Consider the following 23946-nt stretch of genomic DNA (forward strand, 5'->3'; position numbering starts at 1 on the left):
CTTTTCTCGCGGGAGAAATTCCTGAGCTTTTTGTTGTTAAAACTTCTTCAAAACGTATTATTAAATAATGCAGAACTTTACTTAGCCTTTCGGAGAGATTCACAAGAAAATCTGCTTATTTGCGTTTGACTGCACGTTCAAAATACCATAATTCACGTTAAACATTTTGGAAATATCGAGGTTCCAACCTGTCCTCGATTTTGGCCAACTTCGGCGAGCTTCTCCAAAATTAGCATATATTTCGATTAACGCTGTCCACTTGCGATCGTCGGAAGACCACCTGAAAACACAGGGAAATATTGATGCCCGGGTTCAATGAGGTTTACAGATTCACTCGGGGATGACATTCAGCTGTCGCCCGCGCACTTCACAGCGCTTCTCAATGAGCAAACATGCGAGCTTTCGGCTCGAAACTAGTAATCAATGAACGTGTAAATACATTTTAATGAACCCAAAATGAAAAAAAAAACCAATTTGCTGGTGTTCTTTGTGCTGTGAATTATAAAACAAAACCAAAACAAACAAGGCGTGCAAAAAAAAGAAGAAAGTGCAGGTTTGAGACCGAGGCGAACTCTAAATACTCTTACTTAAGACTAAAAAATTTAAAAAAAATTATATTTTTTATATTTTGCTTAAACCAAATATTTTTAGCAATTAATAAAGCTTAATACATTAAATAAACTGTAAATAAAACTTCAATTTTATGTGGTTTGTATGAATCTTATAATAATTTAGGATGACCTATCTTATGAAGACTTATTAAAGAGAGACCGCTTAAACCAACAGTAAGTTAATTTAAAAATTCTGCAGAAATGGACAGCAGAAAAACCTGATTTAACACCTTTTTTAAAGAATTTCTGCTGTGGCACCTGGCCAGGTTCCGATTCGGTGTGCTGCAACCATATGAAAAATCCCATAGTACCCTCCTCTGCGGCGGCCTGTGGAATCGTGAATTTCGGTAGCCGCAGCCGAAGGCGACGCCAATCGCTTCAGACTCTGGGGCTTTTGCGGGCCAGTCAGTCGGTCGGTTAGTTAGCCACCGTCCGCCGCTCAGTTCACACGTCGCGCCAAGAAACGATCCCACTTTGCGAGCTCCCCCAGTGCCTGGCTCATCCCGAGCTCTATCGGGATCCCATTGATCCATTGTTCCGGCACTACTGCAGTCCAGTGGTACTAATGCCCGCGAATGCCAACACGTCTGGCCAGTTTCGGGTAATTGGAACGTGATTTATGTGGGCCAACGGAGTGCTGGATAGTTCCTACGCCGAGTGCCCTGCAGCTGGTCAGTATCCAGCGGAACTCAGCCAATGCCGGGTTGATAAGCGCCGCGAGCGTGATAAGAGCGGAATAAAAAGGCGCCAAGTCGTAAATCGTAAATCGCACAAACTGGAAGCTAAAATAGAAATAGAAATAGCAAACGAAATCAAAATCGGCACCGGAATTGCCAGTATTCGCGTATCACTTTAATTAGTATATGATCATTAATCAAGAGGCATTATTAAAAGTATAAACAAGGGAAAAACGATGGCCAAGCGGGCGAGCTTAACGCACGACAGCAAGTCGTTGGAACTGGAGCTGCCGCTGCTGGCGCCCCAGGAGCGGAGTCAGAGGAGCAGGAGCGGGACCAGTGAGTATGCCACCACTTCTCCTTCTCCCCGGTGGGCCATTAAACCAGTTAACTTGGTCAAAACAAGCTAACTGGCACACCGCACCACACACACCACACAAACACACCCGTTCTTGGCCATAAATCAGTGACACTTGCACGTTGCATTATAGCCAGAGTTTTTTTTTTTTTGGGGGCAGGGGCTATATACTGCGGACTTCGCTTAGAATTCCCCCCGATCGAATGAGAATGCGAAATATTTGTTTGCCATTTAATTTATGGAAATCGTGTAGCGCCAATTCAATTAGAATACTAGAATAAATCAAATCAAAGCGAAACCGAAACGATTGGCAGCTAAACACAGTCGAGCCCCTCCCTTATTGCTTTTCCTATATCGGTTATGTCCGAGCTCGGTTCATTGATAAAAGCTCGGTGTCATTTGTTTTTCCACTCGATGGCTAATTATTTCTGTCGCTGGTGAATTATAAATAACGCCAGCACAATTTGCATTTTATTTGCCCAGCTATAAACGACAGCAAAGGGTATAAGTATAATAATGTTCATTGTGTGAGCATTTCAAGGAGATTGGGGAGTATTTTTTATCGCAGACATGGCTAAAATATTGCATGCGAGTTTTGAATGAAAGTGTAATAAGGTGGCAGTGGAATGGGAACAGAGATATTATAAACTAATTCACGAAACGGAAAAATGAATGTTAACCTTTCTTATGAGTACGCACAATATCATACATTTTTTTTTATCATATCTATCAATAAAGTTATATTCTAACGAATTAATATCAGATCGATCATCATCGTACCTATTTGTCTACCAAAGGCTTTCCTAAAATGTCTCAATTTCTAGTTCTAAATTTAACGAGCCCAATCACTCAAAATTCCCAATTGACAATCTGTCCGAGGCGATGAGAAATTTATTATATTTTCCCCAAGAACATTTCCGCTTTATTTGAAAATATTTACCTAACGAAAGAGGGCGTGCCCGAAATCAACAGGAAGCTTGAGTCATGAGCACGTTTACGACGAATTTAATTGGGTTGGACTAAAGTGAATCATATTTTTAATCAAAGCCGCATTGACTTACTACACCAACTGATAGCGACTTGAAGTACTCAATGAAGATATAACTTATATATATGCCGCCCTACGGTACCCTAATCGTTTTAGCTAATATTAGTTAAGACTTCAGGCTTGATTTCACAATTAGCACCATTTATGGCCTTTAATTAGCAACAATTTAGCCACCGAACAAAGACTCTTGTTTGTTATCTGCGCCGAGAGCCGAGATGCCTCCGCAACTTTGTCTTCATTCGTTTTATTCGAAGCAAATAAATAACAAATTTTCGCGTAATGAGACAAAATAACAATAAACAAGCGCAGACCCCACGGACCCCGCGGTCATAAATCAATCATTAACCGGCACACTCAGTGGTCGAATATTCCCTCTACAATTATTTGGGAGAGAGTTCGGTAGATCTCTCTGTCAATAATACGAATATAATCAGAACGCTAAGGGCAACGAGCCGCAGTGAATTGCCATTAAACAAGCTAACCAGCGAAATAAATACGACGGGCAAAACAAAAGGCCCAGCACCGTACAGAAGTGTCAACAAATTGTCAGAATTATATTTGATGTGATCTATCAGGCAAATTGTTCGCGACCGCCGACAGCCGAATACATTAGGCCCAACCGCCCGCTGATCGCCGAGTGGCGGGCGATCTTTCGGCACGCTCCGCTTATTTCGCACCGATCGCCACCGCACTGACCACTGGCTTTGTGACGGTGGACTGCAGTTCACGTTCACACACGAGAGATGGCTGCACTCAACCCAGTTGATCAATTGATTTATATCATTACACCTCAGGCGGAAGTGCAAGAGGCGGGCCAGAAGGCTTTGTTGATCTCGAAGTTTGCACACTCTTTCTGCAGCTCATTTGGTTTACGGAACAAGAAGGTCGAGGTCACCATCCAAGATCTTTGAAAATATTTATTATGATGGAAGTGTATCTTCCACCTTTCTTTAGATTTCTCTTATATAATTATAGTTACAAACAAACTCTATGCTTCGTATTTTTTAAAGGTTTTATCCCAGAAAACATTGTTGGTTGGGGTCACCATCCGAGGAGCTTAGAACATCTTCACTCTGCTAGATGTGTTAGCTCCAACTTTGTGGCTTAGGAATACTGCGGAAGGGTCTTTCTATTGCAACAACATCTATAGGGCGTATTTTTTTAAGGTTTTGTTCCAAAAAACATTGTTGGTTGGGGTCACCATTCACAGAGCTTAGAAAATCTTGCCTATGCTGGATGTGTTTCGCCTCCCTTTTTTGTACATAAATACTGTTGAAAAGGCTTTATATAGAAACCAATTTATAAACAACTTCTTAGCAGGGCATTTCTTAAAAGTTGTGTTCTGAAAACTTTGTTGGTTGGTCGATTTTTCTTCCTGGGCTTTATTTAATGGGATTACATCAGAAGCGTCTTACTATACTCTTTTGTTTTAAGTGTAATAAGGATTGTGAAATATTTTTCTTTATTTTCCTAAGTTATTGGTATAATATTATATTTACATCAATATTTTATATTTTTAAAGAAATTCATATTGATAGATTTTAAGTTTGAAGAATTACTTCCTTTCTTGGAATCAAATCGGTTAATAAGAAGAGAACGCTAATTATGCTCTCAAGAGCACCGATATTCCGGGGACTCCCCGTTCGGGGGCAGAGTATGCCAGTAATGCCGAGTGAAGTGAAGTGGTGCCGGCGATTAAATAACAACAGCAACAGTTTTGCGCGCCATGCGAGTCGAGAGCGGCTCCCCAAAGAGAGCGGGGGCTGGCTGCCTAAGAGCAGCCCCCAAGAGAGCGGCGAAAGAGAACGCGCATCAGGTGCAGTGGCAGAGCAGCGGCAGCAGCAACAACACCACCACACACGCACACACACGAGGAAGCAACGCGGCGTCGTCGGCTGGCAAAGAATGGTCCAAAAGCTGGCAGCATCCGAGCATCGGTTCTGCCGACGTCGCCGCCGACGCCGCCGTCCGTTGGGGGCGGTGGGGCAGGGGGGGGCGGCGGCAGGGGAGGCGCTTATAAAAGTTCTTCGCTTTGGAGACGAGCGCTCAGTTGCTCTTGGTCAGTCGTCGTGTCGTCGTGTGATGAACTTGAACGCCGCCACAGAACAGCCGCCCTTCGAACCGTCGACAGTCGCATCGCACTTTCAGCACTCAGCGTTTGGCAAATAGTGCGAACCAAGAGCAGGAAGCGTTGTGGTTCGTTCTTGCTGCGAGAAAAGACAAGCGGTGCGGTACAAGTGCGGTACGAGGCATCCCAAAGATCCCCAGATCCCGAGATTCTAAAACTCTGAGATTCTTCGATTCTGAGATTCTTCGATTTCGAGATCCCGAGTTGCGAGGTGTGGGTGCGTGAGTGCGCAGAGTATAAAATTAAACAAAATAAAGCAGCAGCAGCAGCAACAGCAACAAATGCGAGTGGCAACAATAATGATGCTATATATACTGGGTTCCGATGAGATGTGCTAATATATAGACGAAGACGGGCCGCCAGACAATGTTTGGACAAGCCATAAATAATGCCAGCGGGCAGCAGCAGCAGCAGCAGCCCACACAGAGAACCCCTTAGAAATTTCATAATATCAGCGCGTTATTATTATCATTATTATTATCATTGCTATTTGACGTTATTATTTACTAGAGTGCTGCTGCTGCTCTCTGCTTGTTTTCATATGCCCATCAGTTGGCCAAATCGCACATTGCTGTCGCTTCAAGCGGGCTAAAAAGGCGCGTACCACGCTGCGTATAAGCAATCCGCGAGATGCAACCCAAAGTAAGAGGCAACCCACCTGACCACGTGTCCGGGGGGCGGTAAAACTCGCATCGTATATTTTCGCAGAGGCGCTCGTAAAATCAGACAGCAAATCAGAATTTTATGTGTTAGTTTCCGTTTAGTGCGCTTTTGGCCGTAAATTTATTCCAAACTCAAAAGCGAAATAAAAAAAAAAACAAAAAACAAACGAGGAACGTGCGACGGATTTCCGCGCCGAAACAGACAGCCAACTGCGAAGACAAAAAGAGCTCCAGCAACAGGAAACGGGCTAGGAAGTCGCCAGCAGCCAGCAGCCATCAGCCATCAGCACTGCCAATTGTGCAGCAAGACGCGTGCTGCAGGATTGGCTGCGCCCCACAGCGGCAACACCAGCAGGAGCAACACCAGCAACACCAGCCACACCAGCGGCAACTTGTTTTGTCTATCCTTAAGGTAAGCTCATTACGCACACAGGCTGCCACGGCGACGGGGCGAGTGTGTGTGAATGTGCCCCAGTGTGTGGCAAGAGTCCTGGCATCCTTGCTCGCGGACGTGCCGCCAGCGACGTTTGCTTTGCTCTCCTTTGTTTGTTTATTTGTGCGCCTTTTTTTTGCCTGCTTTCTTTCTCCGCCCCTGCCTGTGTGTGTCTGTGTGTGCTTTCTTTTTTGCCGCCCGAGTCTATTTGTTTGGCTCTTGCAACAACAACTAAAGCAGCAGCAACAACAACAGCGGCAGCAGGATAACAACAATGAGGATAACAACAATGACAACGACAATGACTTTATCCTGACAGATTGTTGAAGCCAGCTTTAGGCCCTCTGGCGAAAATCTGCAAGTCCCACTCCAAGCATCCGAATTCGCTTCGAGGATTTTCCTGTAAATTGTTGCCATAAATGACATAAACGGAAATGGTCTTTAAAAGTAGCATCCACTAGGAAAATGAACGCACATTTTATGAGTTATTAAACAGTAATGGGTTTATTGGCGATAAGTGCACTAATGCAGTGTAAGCAAACTTTCCCTAAATATTTTTTAAAGCAGATTATGGAAGTTTATATTGCTCATAGAAATATTATAGTTAGATTAAATAGTCTAAGTAGAATATTCCTATGAGTAATTCGGATTGCTAACAGAACAATTATACTTATTACTTATATAATTTATTATAAAATATTCCTAGATTTAAACCTAGTAATAGTAGATGCTGAAGCTCCTTGCTGAGACAACATTTAAACTTAATAAAGTGTTCTATTTGCCCTGGCCAAACATGCAAATACAGATCAAATTCCACCTCAAGTACGTTCATATTCCCCCTGGGCATTAAGGTTACTCAAGCTCAAGGCGAAAGTCTAAGGAGTCGGAGGGCAACCTCATGAAAATGAAATTGAAAACTCCACATGGCTGAGCCCCAAAGACGCATAACCGAGCATTGAACATATTGAGCAGCTCATAAGCATACTCGAATGGCCTAGCAGTCCTGAGAATGCAGGCTCGGAGGTCAAGGGGGCGGCAAGCAAACATAGCTGGCAATCACCTGGCCGCCCCTGCGCCACCCCCTCCCCGACCCGTGAGGTTATGCTAATGGCGGATGCTTTGACTCTCGACTTGCCACTGATTGGAAGCGCATAAAAGTAGCAAATCAGTGCGCACTTTGAAATGGAAATTCTAATCAAAAAGGCGCGCTCCCCTCCCCCACAATAGATAGAGATAGATGGGCGGGGCACAGGGGCTTTCCTCCTGCTTAGCTGGCAAATTTTGAAATTGCCAAACGATTTGCTATTCGATTAACAAGACACGAGCCGCGGGACAGGCGAACGGGGAGTGGGAAAGGAACCTCTGGGCTCCGTCATCAACAACCGACAAGTCGAAATGGAAATAGATTTGTGAATTCATGTTGACAACAATGGATCGGCAGCAGGCATTCACTCAGGCAGCCATACGGATTTACATTAGGAGTGAAGCTAAACAGAAACCAAATATGATTTTGTAGAGGAACTGGCTGACGAAATGGGGAATACCCTAAGCAAGCGAGGGTTTAAATATTTAAAGATTGGTTTTGACTATAATATTTTACAAATATCTATAGTTCAATGACCTAAAAATATTTACCAGAGACAAGATGGCATCTCAAATTGAAATGGAGTATTCCATATACCTTAGTCCACCTAAAGCTCTAGCGCAATTTCGCCCATGGCTGATGACCTATATTCTTTTGTATTCCGCTACAACAGTGGACCGATTCCGGCTGCGAGTCCGGCTGTGTCCTGTGCATCTCTGACTTTGTTTACAGCAAAATGCAGGCAGCTCAACTGAACCGAACCGCCGGCCAGGACATCCCAGTGGCAGATGCTGCACGGTAGGCGGCAGGCGGCAGGCGGAAGGAAGCCAGTAAAGACCCTTCAAATGTGAACGAGAACGAAACGGAATTGCCATATTGCAATGTTTCCGCCCACCTCGCATCCTTCCCCCCGGCTTCTACTGGGTTCTCCTGGGTAACTCTTGCTAAATAAAATATATCCGCAGATAAAATGGTACGGCAGTGAGGTGGATTTAAATCCTACCAAAGGTAGCTGAAATTTGCATAATACACACGCCCACCTCATAAAAACTTAAAAATACTTTGTGGCTGCCTTTTCAATTGATTCGAATTGATTTGATCCCTGTGCGTGTGTGTTTTGTGTGCTTTTGGGTGGCCCTCACCAGAGGGCCCACTTCATTGTAATGATTTTGGCATTTGAGAATTTGTGAAAATGTGCCATTTCACGGAATCCGATCACACAAAATTGTCAAGCTGCCGCCAATTTGTGGCAATCAAATGTGTTCGAGGGGTTTTGCGGCTTTGGCCGGGCTTATAAACTTGCAAATGTGTGCTCGTAGTGATATGAAAATCGCTGACAACAGCTCTCTTTTGTTGTGCCGACTTCATTTGCCAGGAATTCATTGTATTTTTATTGCTCATTAGTTTGAGAGTGAATTGGGAAGAATATGTAGGGGTTTCTTTAGATTTTTTAAGCTTTACGGGCATTTAATTGGTAGTTTGCTAGGCTTTTGAGGGATTTTTTATCTGTAATATTGTTTATGCGTGGTTTCCAGAGAGCATAATTTATAGAAAGTCTTTTGTTGTCTATATAAATTTGAGATTTCGTTTCATCAAAGTTTTCCGGAGGGGAAAAAAATGTAAACAGCTTGCATGAATAATTCCCCCACCTTGTTTTTCTCGAAATTTATGAGGCCTGCAATTTGGCTTTTAATGACGGTCAAAGTTTTCTTTGGACCGGCAGCCAGCCTATTGCTATTCGATTCGTTTATTTTCCTTGCATTTGTTTTTCTCCAGAAAACAATCGTAAACTACAAGGTTTGGCAGTAAAATGGCGAAAAAATGTAGGTCGTTTATTGGCTGATTTACCTCGCAATTAGTCGCATTACTTTCTGGCTCAAGCGTCCACATCGGATCGATTGGGCTCGGATCCGTGTTGTTTATGTGTGGATTCGTTTATTGCATTTGTTTAGCCAGTGCCAAAATCAATTGTGTTAATGGCAAGGCGTGAAATCGTAAATTTAAACCACTATTCAAGCACGTTCGTGCGCAAATCGGCGATATAGAAAGTTAAGGATGAATTGTTTACAATGCGAGGATTGTGCGTTGCGCGGCGGGTGTAAATCGAATTTGAATTGCCATTATTTACAATCGCTGCGGGCAGCCGGCCAGCTACGAGAATTAAATGCAATTCGCCAGACGTTGCGCATACGCCCCGTAGTGCGGTGCCGATGTTACTTCTACAGGCCGAAAGCGGCTGTCATGCAGCCGCAATTAGTCTGACAAGTGATGAAGTGAGGCCGGCCAATGGTGCGGTGTACGATGACGGGCCGTCATCCGGCGGGATTGGGCTGGGATCTGCGACATCGTCGTCATCGCTCATCCGCACTGAGGGCACTTGTCGGCGCAGCGGAAGCGCAGCTCGTTGCTGCGTGCAAGTGTCTGAAGATTACTATTACCCACTTGGCAGCACTCTGTATGCGCACCACCCCTTGGCACACCACCGCCCCCGGAGGCGACTGCATAATAAACAAATCAAATCCTATAAATGTGCAAATTAGCTGGCAACGTCACCGAGCCATGCTTGCACAAAATGCAGATGCAGGCGTCATCATTATCATCACGGCAACGAAAAAGCCCCAGAAACCCCCCCCAAAACAGCCCCTCGGCACTCTCAATTCTCTTTTCTATCATCATGGCATGAAAGTGAATGCACTTTTATATGCATGACGGCTAATTACAGCGGCAATTTGTCCGCCCATCCTCTGCCCAGCCCATCGCATTTCGCTCCCCAGAGCTAAACGCTTGTCTTTGTATTAAAAATATTTAGCACATTTCGGCTTTTGTGATTATGACGCCTATGATCATGAGATTCCCTCCCCCCGTTGCTGATTATTTACACTCGGCCAGTGGTAATTGTCTGGGGAAACCCCCTGCGATTTGTCATTGTGCTACTTAAACTGGCAGAGAAATTCGGAAGGGGAAGTTGGCTAGATGCGGAGTAAAAAGGGCTTAGATAAGGAAATAATGTTTGTTTTAATAGCCACATTTAAGAGCGTTTTTAATGGCGGAATTTTTAACTTCAATCTTCTCTAGCATTTCTGTAATTAAACTATTAAATAAATAACCATAAAGGGGTTGATTGCCTCTATAGGCATTAAACTATGTCATGTGAAAACTTGATAAGTCAGATTCCTTGGTTTACATTTAAGATGTGTTTAAAGGATACTTTTAAAATGAATTATCAGATTACCTCGGTTGTTTGGCTTAATTTTTTTCCATTGTTTTAATTGTTAAAATATAAATTTATCTTAGTGTATAAAATATTAATATACATCCTGGTTGGGTTCCCTTACCTACTTTTTAACTTTAAAATGGGAAACTTTTTTTACTTTACTTACTTTTTTTGTCTAGCAAAAGTGTGAAAAACAAAATGCCAAAAACATGAGGGAAACTCCGCTCACACTCACTTTGTGCTAATTAAATTTGTTATTCATTAATATTTTACGACCAGCGGGAGCAGCTCCTCGCATATTTATGCAAATATGAGTAACAAGAAAGCCTCGCACTCTCTTGCACCCTTTGTCAATTGTCTTTAGCGCCGTTTTAATTTCTTTTTTTAATTTTTTTCGTTGCTATTTTTAATTGACCACGAACGGAGGCTAAGCAAATTATTAATGGCCAGTGGGTGAGAGAGAAGCGCTGGCATTGACTTTTCAATTGAAACAAATCATTATTAGAGGAGCTTGTGTGGATCGAGTGGACTGTCAATTGAGGCGCTGGTGGAGCGTGTCAAGAGATCGCACCCAGAGGCATCCGCCTCCGAAGCACTTTTACATCTCCCTGGGAAACTGGGGGGCTGGGAACCCTGGGATAGATATGCCAACATTAGGGGGAGCGGGATTAGCAGGCATCTTTATGGATGTGCATGGCATAATAATTCGTTATTTATGGCCGCAATGTAAACGTAATTACCAATTGGACATGGGCCATTGCCACTTGATTAGCATGTGGTGTGAAACTGTCTATGAGGCACTGTCTTTGGCAGCACAATGAGCCCCTGATATGCATACGAAACTGGAAAGTGCGCCAAGTGGATCGAATGGGTAATTGCGTCAGTGACCAGTTCTGCTTTTTATGGTTGGCTGTCGGCTAGATAGGTAATTGATTGGGTGAAACATTCACCCACTGCGGGATTAGCTCGATGTAAATAAAATCAATTAAATATTAATGTGCACAATAAACTCAAGATTCTATTCATTTAATAGGTTATCAGTATTAGAAAGTGATTTTTTAAAAGCTGTTTAATTAAATATTGCATAATTTGTACTACTATTTGCTTGTCCCAAAGCCATAAAAACATTTAAGAAGCATATAGAAAAAATGCCAGCAATTATCTAATAGGTGCTGATAAATTTGTCATTTAGTTAGCACTTATTTTTAATTAAACCGATTGCAGTGACAAAAAGCAATCAGTCATAGAAAGTGCATTTTTAAGTGCTATATAATTACTTAATGCAAGTTTTGTATTACAAATACTTCAATCTGTAAGTGTGAATTTTTAAATACTACTTTTTACGTTATTTGTATTATGAGTTCCTGGTTCTTTAAATGTATTCCATTATTTGATATGTCAAATAAATCTCCCATTTACGCACCACTTATACTCAATTAAATCGTTTTCAAATACCAAATGCGAAACTAATCCATCTTCGACAGCTTCCAATTAGTTTATTAAATGAATTTAAGCTGGCAACCAGGAACCTGTCGATTTGTCAAACCAGCCAATTCTAGGGAAAAGGGGGAGCGTGCTGGGCAACTGGGAACCTGGGCAGCTGGGACTCTGGGCATCTGGGCATCTGGGCATCTGGGGTGTGACCAGGGCGACAACAGCTGCTGAATGCAATTAGCGTTATTTTCAGCGTGCCATGATATTGCACATACGCCATGTGCGCCGTGTGCGAGTTGAAGGTAAACGGCGACGACGTAGTTTATAGCATTGAAATTGAGCCGTTGTGCCCACACGACATCGCGACGACCTTCGGCGGACACCAGTGGCAGTTGCAACTGCAGCCTCCGTAGCCCAGTAACTCCTCCGCGGGCCAAAAGCTACTGGGGGGCCGCCTATAAAATTGATAATTAATTATCCTGCCAGGCAACACAGGATGGGAATGGCGATAGGGATAGGGATAGGGATAGGGATAGGGATAGGGATTTTAGGAGGCTGGTTTCTCTCCAGCCCGCGGCTTTTCACGGACACGCTTCGCTTATTCCTGTTTACAAGTGCGTGAAAATGTGCGCTCAACTGCTTATCACGTGCGGCGTATGGCGTGAGTTTTACTGCCACAGCCGCAGCTTCTGGCGCTGCCACTGCGATGCGGTGTGCGGTGCCCACTGGCCACATATGCCAAATCCCCCTCCTAAATGGAATATCTCTTCCGGGGGTGTGGACACGCCCCCGGCACTTGGGCAATATGCAAAATTTAACCAACGGCTCCCGGGAATTGTGCCATAAATGTTGGTTCCGTTGATTGATATGTGCGAATACTTTATTCATGGGACACCAAGAGGATATCATATCCATGCTGTTGACAGGTCGGGAATAGAGAATAGGACACAGATATATGATGTTACAAGTATCAACAGTTTACTAAAGCACTTTGATAATTTAAAAAATTTTGAAAGTCCAACATTTCTGTATGATTATGTGTTTCCTCTCTTTTAGTAAACTTTTCCTGAATGTAGAATATTAGGGAATTCAACCACAAGCTCATAGAGTTATCCCACGTTAAAATCGGATCCAAATGACTCAAGTTATGGGATCTGGAAATGCAGTTTTGGGTCTCTATACTAAAACCCATTGGAAAGTCGAAAAAATCCAACATGAAAATGGGCTAAAATTTCGACCCTCTTAAAAACTAAATATTTAAATGTAGATTATTAGAGAATTTATCCACAAACTCATAGAGGTATCCCACGTCAAAATCGGATTTGAATAGCTCGAGTTATGGGATCTGGAAGTGTAGTTTTGGGTCCCCATACTGAAATCCATTGGAAAGTCGAAAAAATCCAACATGAAAATGGGCTAAAATTTCGACCCTCTTAAAAACTAAATATTTAAATGTAGATTATTAGAGAATTCATCCACAAACTCACAGAGGTATCCCACGTCAAAATCGGATTTGAATAGCTCGAGTTATGGGATCTGGAAGTGTAGTTTTGGGTCCCCATACTGAAATCCATTGGAAAGTCGAAAAAATCCAACATGAAAATGGGCTAAAATTTCGACCCTCTTAAAAACTAAATATTTAAATGTAGATTGTTAGAGAATTCATCCACAAACTCACAGAGGTATCCCACGTCAAAATCGGAGTTATGGGATCTGGAAGTACGGTTTGGGTCCCCATACTGAAACCCATTGGAAAGTCAAAAAAATCCAACATGAAAATGGGCTAAAATTTCGACCCTCTTAAAAACTAAATATTTAAATGTAGATTGTTAGAGAATTCATCCACAAACTCACAGAGGTATCCCACGTCAAAATCGGATTTGTATAGCTCGAGTTATGGGATCTGGAAGTACGGTTTGGGTCCCCATACTGAAACCCATTGGAAAGTCTAAAAAATCCAACATGAAAATGGGCTAAAATTTCGACCCTCTTAAAAACTAAATATTTAAATGTAGATTGTTAGAGAATTCATCCACAAACTCACAGAGGTATCCCACGTCAAAATCGGATTTGTATAGCTCGAGTTATGGGATCTGGAAGTACGGTTTGGGTCTCTATACTAAAACCCATTGGAAAGTCGAAAAAATCCAACATGAAAATGGGCTAAAATTTCGACCCTCTTAAAAACTAAATATTTAAATGTAGATTGTTAGAGAATTCATCCACAAACTCACAGAGGTATCCCACGTCAAAATCGGATTTGAATAGCTCGAGTTATGGGATCTGGAAGTACGGTTTGGGTCCCCATACTGAAACCCATTGGAAAGTCAAAAAAATCCAACATGAAAATGGGCTAAAATTTCGACCCTCTTAAAAACTAAATATTTAAATGTAGATTGTTAGAGAATTCATCCACAAACTCACAGAGGTATCCCACGTCAAAATCGGATTTGAATAGCTCGAGTTATGGGATCTGGAAGTACGGTTTGGGTCTCTATACTGAAACCCATTGGAAAGTCTAAAAAATCCAACATGAAAATGGGCTAAAATTTCGACCCTCTTAAAAACTAAATATTTAAATGTAGATTGTTAGAGAATTCATCCACAAACTCACAGAGGTATCCCACGTCAAAATCGGATTTGTATAGCTCGAGTTATGGGATCTGGAAGTACGGTTTGGGTCTCTATACTAAAACCCATTCGAAAGTCGAAAAAATCCAACATGAAAATGGGCTAAAATTTCGACCCTCTTAAAAACTAAATATTTAAATGTAGATTATTAGAGAATTCATCCACAAACTCATAGAGGTATCCCACGTCAAAATCGGATTTGAATAGCTCGAGTTATGGGATCTGGAAGTGTAGTTTTGGGTCCCCATACTGAAATCCATTGGAAAGTCGAAAAAATCCAACATGAAAATGGGCTAAAATTTCGACCCTCTTAAAAACTAAATATTTAAATGTAGATTGTTAGAGAATTCATCCACAAACTCACAGAGGTATCCCACGTCAAAATCGGATTTGAATAGCTCGAGTTATGGGATCTGGAAGTGTAGTTTTGGGTCCCCATACTGAAATCCATTGGAAAGTCGAAAAAATCCAACATGAAAATGGGCTAAAATTTCGACCCTCTTAAAAACTAAATATTTAAATGTAGATTATTAGAGAATTCATCCACAAGCTCATAGAGGTATCCCACGTCATAATCGGATTAAAATAACTCAAGTTATGGGACATGGAAGTGCAGTTTTGGGTCCCCATACTGAAACCCATTGGAAAGTAGGAAAAATCCAACATGAAAATGGGCTAAAATTTTGACCCTCTCAAAAACTAAATATTTAAATGTAGATTATTAGAGAATTCATCCACAAGCTCATAGAGGTATCCCACGTCATAATCGGATTAAAATAACTCAAGTTATGGGACCTGGAAGTGCAGTTTTGGGTCCCCATACTGAAACTCATTGGAAAGTCGGAAAAATCCAACATGAAAATGGGCTAAAATTTCGACCCTCTTAAAAACTAAATATTTAAATGTAGATTATTAGAGAATTCATCCACAAACTTATAGAGGTATCCCACGTCAAAATCGGATCAAAATAACTGAAGTTATAAGATCTGGAAGTGCAGTTTTGGGTCCCCATACTGAACCCATTTGAAAGTCGGAAAAATCCAACATGAAAATGGGCTAAAATTTCGACCCTCTTAAAAACTAAATATTTAAATGTAGATTATTAGAGAATTCATCCACAAGCTCATAGAGGTATCCCACGTCATAATCGGATTAAAATAACTCAAGTTATGGGACATGGAAGTGCAGTTTTGGGTCCCCATACTGAAACCCATTGGAAAGTCGAAAAAATCCAACATGAAAATGGGCTAAAATTTCGACCCTCTTAAAAACTAAATATTTAAATGTAGATTATTAGAGAATTCATCCACAAGCTCATAGAGGTATCCCACGTCATAATCGGATTAAAATAACTCAAGTTATGGGACATGGAAGTGCAGTTTTGGGTCCCCATACTGAAACCCATTGGAAAGTCGAAAAAATCCAACATGAAAATGGGCTAAAATTTCGACCCTCTTAAAAACTAAATATTTAAATGTAGATTATTAGAGAATTCATCCACAAACTCATAGAGGTATCCCACGTCAAAATCGGATTTGAATAGCTCGAGTTATGGGATCTGGAAGTGTAGTTTTGGGTCCCCATACTGAAATCCATTGGAAAGTCGAAAAAATCCAACATGAAAATGGGCTAAAATTTCGACCCTCTTAAAAACTAAATATTTAAATGTAGATTGTTAGAGAATTCATCCACAAACTCACAGAGGTATCCCACGTCAAAATCGGATTTGAATAGCTCGAGTTATGGGATCTGGAAGTACGGTTTGGGTCCCCATACTGAAACCCATTGGAAAGTCTAAAAAATCCCAAATGAAAATGTGCTAAAATTTCGACCCTCTTAAAAACTAAATATTTAAATGTAGATTGTTAGAGAATTCATCCACAAACTCACAGAGGTATCCCACGTCAAAATCGGATTTGAATAGCTCGAGTTATGGGATCTGGAAGTGTAGTTTTGGGTCCCCATACTGAAATCCATTGGAAAGTCGAAAAAATCCAACATGAAAATGGGCTAAAATTTCGACCCTCTTAAAAACTAAATATTTAAATGTAGATTATTAGAGAATTCATCCACAAGCTCATAGAGGTATCCCACGTCATAATCGGATTAAAATAACTCAAGTTATGGGACATGGAAGTGCAGTTTTGGGTCCCCATACTGAAACCCATTGGAAAGTAGGAAAAATCCAACATGAAAATGGGCTAAAATTTTGACCCTCTCAAAAACTAAATATTTAAATGTAGATTATTAGAGAATTCATCCACAAGCTCATAGAGGTATCCCACGTCATAATCGGATCAAAATAACTGAAGTTATAAGATCTGGAAGTGCAGTTTTGGGTCCCCATACTGAACCCATTTGAAAGTCGGAAAAATACAACATGAAAATGGGCTTAAATTTCGGCCCTCCTAAAAACTAAATATTTAAATGTACAATTTTAGAGAATTCATCCACAAACTCATAGAGGTATCCCACGTCAAAATCGGATTCGAATAACTCAAGTTATGGGATCTGGAGATACAGTCTTGGGTCCCCATACTGAAACCCATTGGAAAGACGTAAAAATCGAACAGGAACATTTTTAATATCGGCTAAAGGGTAGAATCTTATCTTGGCTTCCATTTTTTGTAGCCTTACACGTTTCCTCTGAACTTATTGAATTATCCTCAAAGTTTATTCGCTCGCTTCAAGTACTGATCCTTCCGAAGCCCTATTTGGCGTGTGGTTAATCGCTTGATTTGGCCTAGTAATACGGCACTGCTTAATCAACTGAAAAGAATTAAACATTTAAGTCGGCCAACTAAAGTTGGCGAGTGTGCTGCCTACTTTTGGGCATTGATACCTTCGGCCACTTTGGCCGCGGGCTCAACTCGGCCATGTCTTGTATGAAGACCCCTACCCCTACTTATTCGGGAAAATCCCAGACAAAGCCAATGCGCTACAAAAGCCTCGATGGCCAGTGGCCACAAAAGAAAACGCAAACAGAGCAAAGCGGAGAAAGGATGCGAAGGATGGATGAATGGAAGCGAATGGGAATGGGATAGGAATGGGGTTGGGGGGAAAGTTCAACTAGCAAACTGAGCAAAGGACACGAACATGGCAGGAGCAACCTACTCCTGCTCCTTTCCTCCTCCTCCCCCGACGCAATTACATTAAATCTTGGCTATTATTCTTTTACTTTGTAGAGCTCTTGGTTCTCGGTGCTCAGCAGCAACTTTTGCCGGTCTCCTCCGGCTGCTGTAGTTAATCGCCTCCAACGTGATTGAATTCCATCGAACGCAGGTTGACCAATGACCCATCGGCATGCCTGGCGGGGATCGGGGAGCTGGGGGTCTAGTCCTAATAAATGAAATAGAGCCGCTTGACTTGACTGCATTCGGACTGTTTCTGAGAGGCTTTGGCTTTCGCCCTGGCTTTCGCCTCCGACTCCGACTCCGAGTTGGTTTATGGCCAGTCACTGACCACTTAACTAATTGCTCCTTTGTGTGCTCCTGACACGGGCAATAAAATTAATTCCCCTGCCCCCAGAATCCTTTGTGTTTGGGATCCACCAAGTCAATTATTTGCATGTTTTTACTCAGCCAAACACTGGTCAATCTGCAACCGCGGGGTTTATTTACCTTTTGTTATTCAGGAAGTAAACTAAGCTGAATTTAAAGAGTTCTATTAAGTGGTTGGAATTTGGAGTGTAAAAGAAATAAGACATAATGAATTCTTTTTACTTCGGAGCTAAATAATTTTACTTTCTTACATTTTAATTGAGTCATACTAACCATAATATACTTATTCATGAATTTTTGTTAAGTCGTTCACCCTTTTTATCTTGTCTGGCATGAGCATTTTCGAAGTTTAGATAGGTTTAAAATGGCTATTACGGTTTAATTAGCTTCCATACATTAACAAAAACATTTGCCTCTTGCTATATGCAATATTGAAAGTCTATAACTTGCACTATGAAAAGTAGTTCAAAATAACTAGGAATAATTTTGAAATTCAATCATGACTTTTTCCCCATCGGATATGATTGTTCTCTGTATTTGATGATTCACATTGACCATTGACCTCTCCACTTGCCCCTTCTTCCAGTTCCTTTGTGCATCATGCACGACTCCGGCAAACCGTCCCCCGCCACCAGCCCCACCATCCCGCCCAAACAGCAGGCAGCGACGCTCCAGTCGCCGGCAGCGGCGGCGGCGGTCAGCGGACTGGACCCGGCGGACGACGAGGACGAGACCGACGTGATCGGCGACCTGATGGGCCACTACGGCAAGTGGCAGCTGCTGATGACGGTGCTGCTGTCGCTCTTCCAGGTGCCCAATACCTTCCACATATCCTCGTCCATCTACCAGGCGGCCAACAAGGATTTCTGGTGCCAGCGACCGGCGCAATTTCAGCATGTGCCAGTGGATGTCTGGCGGAATATTAGTGGTTCCGTGGACAACTGCCAGAGGTGGGAGGGCATCGATTGGAGTCAGGTTTCCAATGAGACCGCGGTGCCTCCGGAGTGGAAGGTATATATATTTTAACCCATATAAGAAATGAAATAAAACCATCCCTTACTTTACAGAAACCTCTGGAGGTGGATAGGAAATTGGTGGCCTGCGAGAAGTGGGAGTACGAGACCAACGACAACGTGGGCAACACCTGGACCTCCCAGTGGGATCTGGTGTGCGAGAAGGAGCACCTGAAGAACGTGGCCGAGATGTTCTTCCTGCTCGGCGTGGCAACAGGTGGCATTATCTCCGGATATTTATCGGACAAGTTCGGTCGCAAGACAATGCTCTTCATATCGGCCGTGCTGCAGACCATATTCGGTGAGTGCCTCTTTGGGGGCATAAAGGCCATCTCCCATGCCACCCCTTACAGGTATTCCTACCCCATCAAATACACGGAAGTCACAGCGACATTGGCCCTGACGGTGTCCTCCTCCGGTGACTGTGAACTTGGCCTTGTCGAGGGGGTCAGCACGAGCACATCGAGTGGCTCTCTGTGGGCTTTCAGTGGGGTCGGGCTGTCAGGTGGTTGATTGGACGGCTGGGGACTCGAGCTGCAGTTGTGGCTGCCAGGCTCTTGCCAGCCTTGTTGTCCTTGTTGATTAAATCTCTCACAATGTATAATTGAAATTTGCATTCGAAAGGACATTACTAATGAGGAACTGGAATTGAGGGTGCACACGTGTGTGCCGGTTGGCTTGAGATTGTGAGGTTTCATAGGGATTACTCGGGAAATGCCTTAAAGTGTGTGTGAATAAACTTGGGAGCTAATTATCTCTTTTAAGTTCCTTATTTGTTATTGTTGATAAAGGAAAATTATTATATTAACTTAATAATATAGTTAAAAACATTTTCTATGAACATCATCACTAGACGTCGAGTTTTATGTGCAATCTTGACTGAAATGTATCTTGTATATTGGATATTTCTTTTTATCTTTGACCAAAAATTCCCATTTTGATATTTTTCTTTTCTCCCAGGTCTTGGGCTCTACATCTGCAGCTCCTTCGAGCTATATCTCACACTTCGCGCTCTGCTCGGCCTGGTATCGGTGTCGGTGACCTACTCCGGCCTGATCCTGGCCATCGAGTACGTGGATGGCAAGTGGAGGACCATCGCCGGGATGTACAACCTGTTTCCACTGCCAATCTCCTACATGATCATATCGGGCCTGGCCTATTTGACCCAGGACTATCAACGCCTGCAGCTCTGCATTGGAATTCCGGGGATTTTTCTCTGTTTCCTCTGGTAGGTCTTTGATCGATTTGGCAGGTAAACAAACAGCAAACAAGAAAAACACACATGTGTCTAAGATCACAGACTCATGAATAAATGAGAGGAAAACAAGGCGTGGGTGTTCCGTTTCGCCACTATAAACAGAGTGGCATAATTGCCGCGGCACATGTTTCCGACGATTTATATCTTTTGATTTCTTTTCAATGATTTTCCCGGCCGCTTTTCACCTTCTTCAGGTTTGTGGTGCCGGAATCGCCGCGCTGGCTGCTGGTCAAAGGTCGAATCGATGAGGTGCGTCGGATCATTGAGGCGGCGGCCAAGTTCAATGGTCGCCAGCTGCCCGCCGACTATCAGCTGACTCCTCCCACGCAGGAGAGCAGTTCGCAGGATGTGACCTACCTGTTCCGCTCCAGCTACCTGCGACGCATCTCCATCTGCTTCTTCTGCATCTGGTTCACCATGAACCTGGTCTACTATGGCATTATACTCAACATGAGCTCCTTCGGCGGCAATGTCTACTTGAATTCGGTGAGTAGTTCCCTTCTTTTCGGGGAAATTAAGTATACGCAGCGTGGGCCCTGATAAAATCACTTAGCCAGGGCAAACTTCAGCCGAAATCTTGTCAAGATATAGGATCAATCAAGCATTTAGCAAGTGCCAAGTGGCTCAGAATATTTCGGTGGTGCTGCCTAATTGGATTTGTCAGCAATTCCATCAGCCTGACGAAGATTGTCTGTGCCATGTCAAGTGTTTCGGTTCTACGAACGACTGGTCCAGCGACTGCTGATGTGAAAATGTGTTTGCAATCGAATTATGATGTTACTGGCCCACCCCCACACCCATCCCCATTCCTACTCAATCTTCTGTATAGTGGATAAGTCCTGTTGTCGCGGTCGCAGCGCCACTCGCAGCCATCTTAGCCCCTCCACCTGGCAGCTGGCCAGCAGAATGTTGAGCACAGTGCTGACGGGCCTTGGAATACCTAATATGCTAAACATGTTTGGCATTTGTTCGGGATTTGATTGTTTTAAAACGCTAAAGCGCTTAATGTTGTCTGATCTTCATGTTTGTTTTGTTTTCGACCCGAGAAAGCTAATGGAATAAGTGGGGTAAGATTTGAAATTGATTTTTGACATGCCAACAGATTGGCGTGCAGGTAAAAATATTTTTCAAAATCAAAATTTCAGTTAAATTTATAAAGTTCTTTAAAGTTCTCTTTAATATGCACAGACTTTTTTAAGTTATTCCAAAATATATATTTTTAATGTTTTATAGATTTATTTGAGTTAAAGACACATGTTAAGATGTTTAATTTAATTGAATCTTTTGGAATAAAATATTTTCTGACTTAAAACCACAAATTCTTAAGAGTTAAAATTCATTTTTCATTAACCGATTCTGTAAAGATTCGTTTTAAAATTAACTTTAATTTGAGAAAATTATTCTTTTTTTTTTTGTGGTGGCTTTACTGTTCTTTATTAGTTGCCATTGTATTTTTCAAAATTTTTCCTGGCCCATCACTCAGCACTGTCCAGCTTTTGACAATGCGCCTGCCACGAGATTTTCAGCTAATTTATTGCATAATTTATTTTGACAACGCCGGGCGCACCTTTGATGCCGCTCTGATTTAATGCGCCCCGCCGACAGCTGACATCTTGTCCACTTGCCCAGCGCCCTGCTCATCCTCCAACCCCTCTTAAATCTTCTTCCATCTCTTTTGCAGGCGCTAGCTGGCCTAGTCGAAATACCCGCCATCGCCGTGGCCATGTACATCATCACCAAGGTGGGCAAGAAGTGGCTCTTCTGCGCCACTTTGATCTGTGCCGGCGTCGCCTGCTGCTGTGCGGCCATCACCGAGGGTCAAGCGGATCTGCTCTGGCTGAAGATCACATTCCTGATGATGGGCAAGTTCACCATAAGTGCGGGCAACACCATAATGCCGGTATACACGGCGGAACTCTATCCCACGCCCATTCGCAATGTGGGCGTTGGGGCCTGCAATGTGGCCGCCGGCGTGGCCCTGATCCTCACCCCCTACCTTTCGCTCCTGGTAAGCAGTTAATCCATACAAGAAATCCGTAACTAACTAATAAATGTTATCCTTCCAGAACAAGATTGAGGGTCACCTGCTGATGACCCTGCTGACCGCCTGGAGCATCTTTGGTGGCTTCGTGGTGCTCTTCCTGCCCGAGACCGCGGTGCGTTCAAAGGGCGACAACCAGGGCGGCTCCCATGCCAGTGCCAATGCCAATGCCAGTGCCGCCAAGCAGGTGTAATGACCGCTAATGCCAATCCCCACGTGCTCAGCCCCCGAGGAACAAAGTATTTTGGCTGGTCCAAAGTATGCCGATTAGAGGTCAGAAGGCTTTCTCTGCCCCCCACTTAACCACGCCCCCTCCAACCTGCCACGCCTCCCGACATATCCACCGCCTGAAGCCACCTACAATTTATGGTAACGATTCGACGATTGTCCACGAGTAATGCCAATTCGCTAGAGAATGTCACATGTCAGGCAGGACCTTGTTTGCGTAGCTTGTAGTGAGTATGTATCTTAACAATTAACTAACAATGGCTTGTAGCTTATGTCGTAGTCTAAGTACTGAAAACACACACAACACCCGGAATGTCATTAAAAGCAACTCTAAGTAGATTAAGTTCTTCGGTTCCCATCGAAGGTAATAAACTTGGCCAAATCTTAGGGAGGGCTTGCAAGGGGAGTTTACTAAGTTATTTTTGTTAAAATAATTTTAATTTCTATACGAAAACAAATACATTTTATTCTACATTTTAATATTCAGATACATTTTTAAAGCATTACTCCATCAATAATTTGCACCTCCCTAGGAAAAGTTTATGAAATGGAAATTTTTGAAATACCCAGTTAACCACCCTGAATACAGAGCGTTGCAATAACTGTGTGCTAATTTAATTAAAAACGAATCAAAGCTCACACAAAGAGAAATCAAGAAAAACACAAATTATAATGTTGTCAATATCTCAACGTATTCATAATCTCGTCGTCGTCGTCGTCGTCTTCTTGTTGTCTATTAATAAATGTTTTCCAAATACGAGATCAATAAGCAAAGTATCTAAATCTTCCAGGGAAATGAGAATGGCAGATTCAAGCGACAAATTGTAATCTCTAGTAATTGTAGTCAATTAATCCTTAGTCTACAGGTACCCCAAAAGAAAACTTATATACAACAGATCAGTCTCTAGGTATGGGTCAATTATGGATTTGTATATACGTATGCCTGTCATACAAGGAGTTTTATTGTTTGGAGTCATATTAAACAATATATGTATGTATATGAAATGAACAAAATAAATTTCCAATATAATGCATTTAACAATGTATACAATTATGTGTATATGGATATGTGTGCGTTTGTGTATGTATATGTAGTGCAGAAAACAAAAAAAAAACAATCAAATTAGAAAATGCAAACCTGTTGAATTACTTGTTGTACTTACCTACCAAGTTGTTATTTGCTCATTTGGATTTGGTACTATTTTCCGTACTTTTATTTCGCTTATTTTATGGTTATTTTTTTGTTGCCTATTGTACTTACCCGCTAAGATGAAACCAGCTTTGTTATGTACTTGTCATAAGTAAGAGATTTTTTTAAGCTTCAAAACTAAACGGAATACCCGAATCTAAAACAAAATGAAATTAATTGTTAAGTTAAGTGTTGGGACGAAGCACTTGAATAAATTTATGAGAATTGTTGTAAATCAAAATTACCAAAGCAAACGCAATTATAGTGTCAAAATAAAGTATAAATAAATAAATAAATTCGGAATCGATGTGCAAATGATATGGGAGGTCCTCTAATGGAGCCAGAGCTTTGGGGGGGCCTATGCCAAGTCGATCCACTGTGGGGTAGTCGAAGCTTAAAGTTGAGCTTTTTCGGGGCTGGCAATGCCTCTGGCTGCA

At 42.3% G+C, this 23946-nt stretch overlaps 1 protein-coding gene across 14 annotated transcripts; it reads left to right on the top strand.

Annotated features, from left to right (window-relative positions):
- Positions 1-1063: 1063 nt before the first annotated feature.
- LOC108024732 (organic cation transporter protein) lies at positions 1064-23812 on the top strand. Of its 14 annotated transcripts, none has more exons than XM_044095236.2 (8): positions 4759-5043; positions 5576-5896; positions 18367-18791; positions 18848-19094; positions 19754-20021; positions 20246-20537; positions 21733-22059; positions 22118-23812. In XM_044095236.2, exons 3-8 carry the CDS (start codon positions 18381-18383, stop codon positions 22283-22285), a joined length of 1713 nt encoding a protein of 570 aa, XP_043951171.1. In that variant the 5' UTR covers positions 4759-5043; positions 5576-5896; positions 18367-18380; the 3' UTR covers positions 22286-23812. The 14 variants fall into 14 exon arrangements, with proteins under 14 accessions (XP_016950318.1, XP_043951171.1, XP_043951178.1 ...); XM_044095243.2 differs by having other exon boundaries at positions 5587-5896; XM_044095209.2 differs by having other exon boundaries at positions 4759-5039; positions 5531-5896.
- Positions 23813-23946: the final 134 nt, after the last annotated feature.

This window comes from Drosophila biarmipes, chromosome 3R (assembly GCF_025231255.1).
Source record: "Drosophila biarmipes strain raj3 chromosome 3R, RU_DBia_V1.1, whole genome shotgun sequence".
Lineage (NCBI taxonomy): Eukaryota > Metazoa > Arthropoda > Insecta > Diptera > Drosophilidae > Drosophila > Drosophila biarmipes.

Excerpts from the sequence above, each read along its gene's own strand:
- LOC108024732 (XM_017094829.3), top strand. The coding sequence starts at position 1,525 with ATGGCCAAGCGGGCGAGCTTAACGCACGACAGCAAGTCGTTGGAACTG. Across the intron at positions 19,095-19,753 it reads CGTGCTGCAGACCATATTCG|GTCTTGGGCTCTACATCTGC; the intron begins GTGAGTGCCTCT and ends CTTTTCTCCCAG. Across the intron at positions 22,060-22,117 it reads CCCCCTACCTTTCGCTCCTG|AACAAGATTGAGGGTCACCT; the intron begins GTAAGCAGTTAA and ends TTATCCTTCCAG.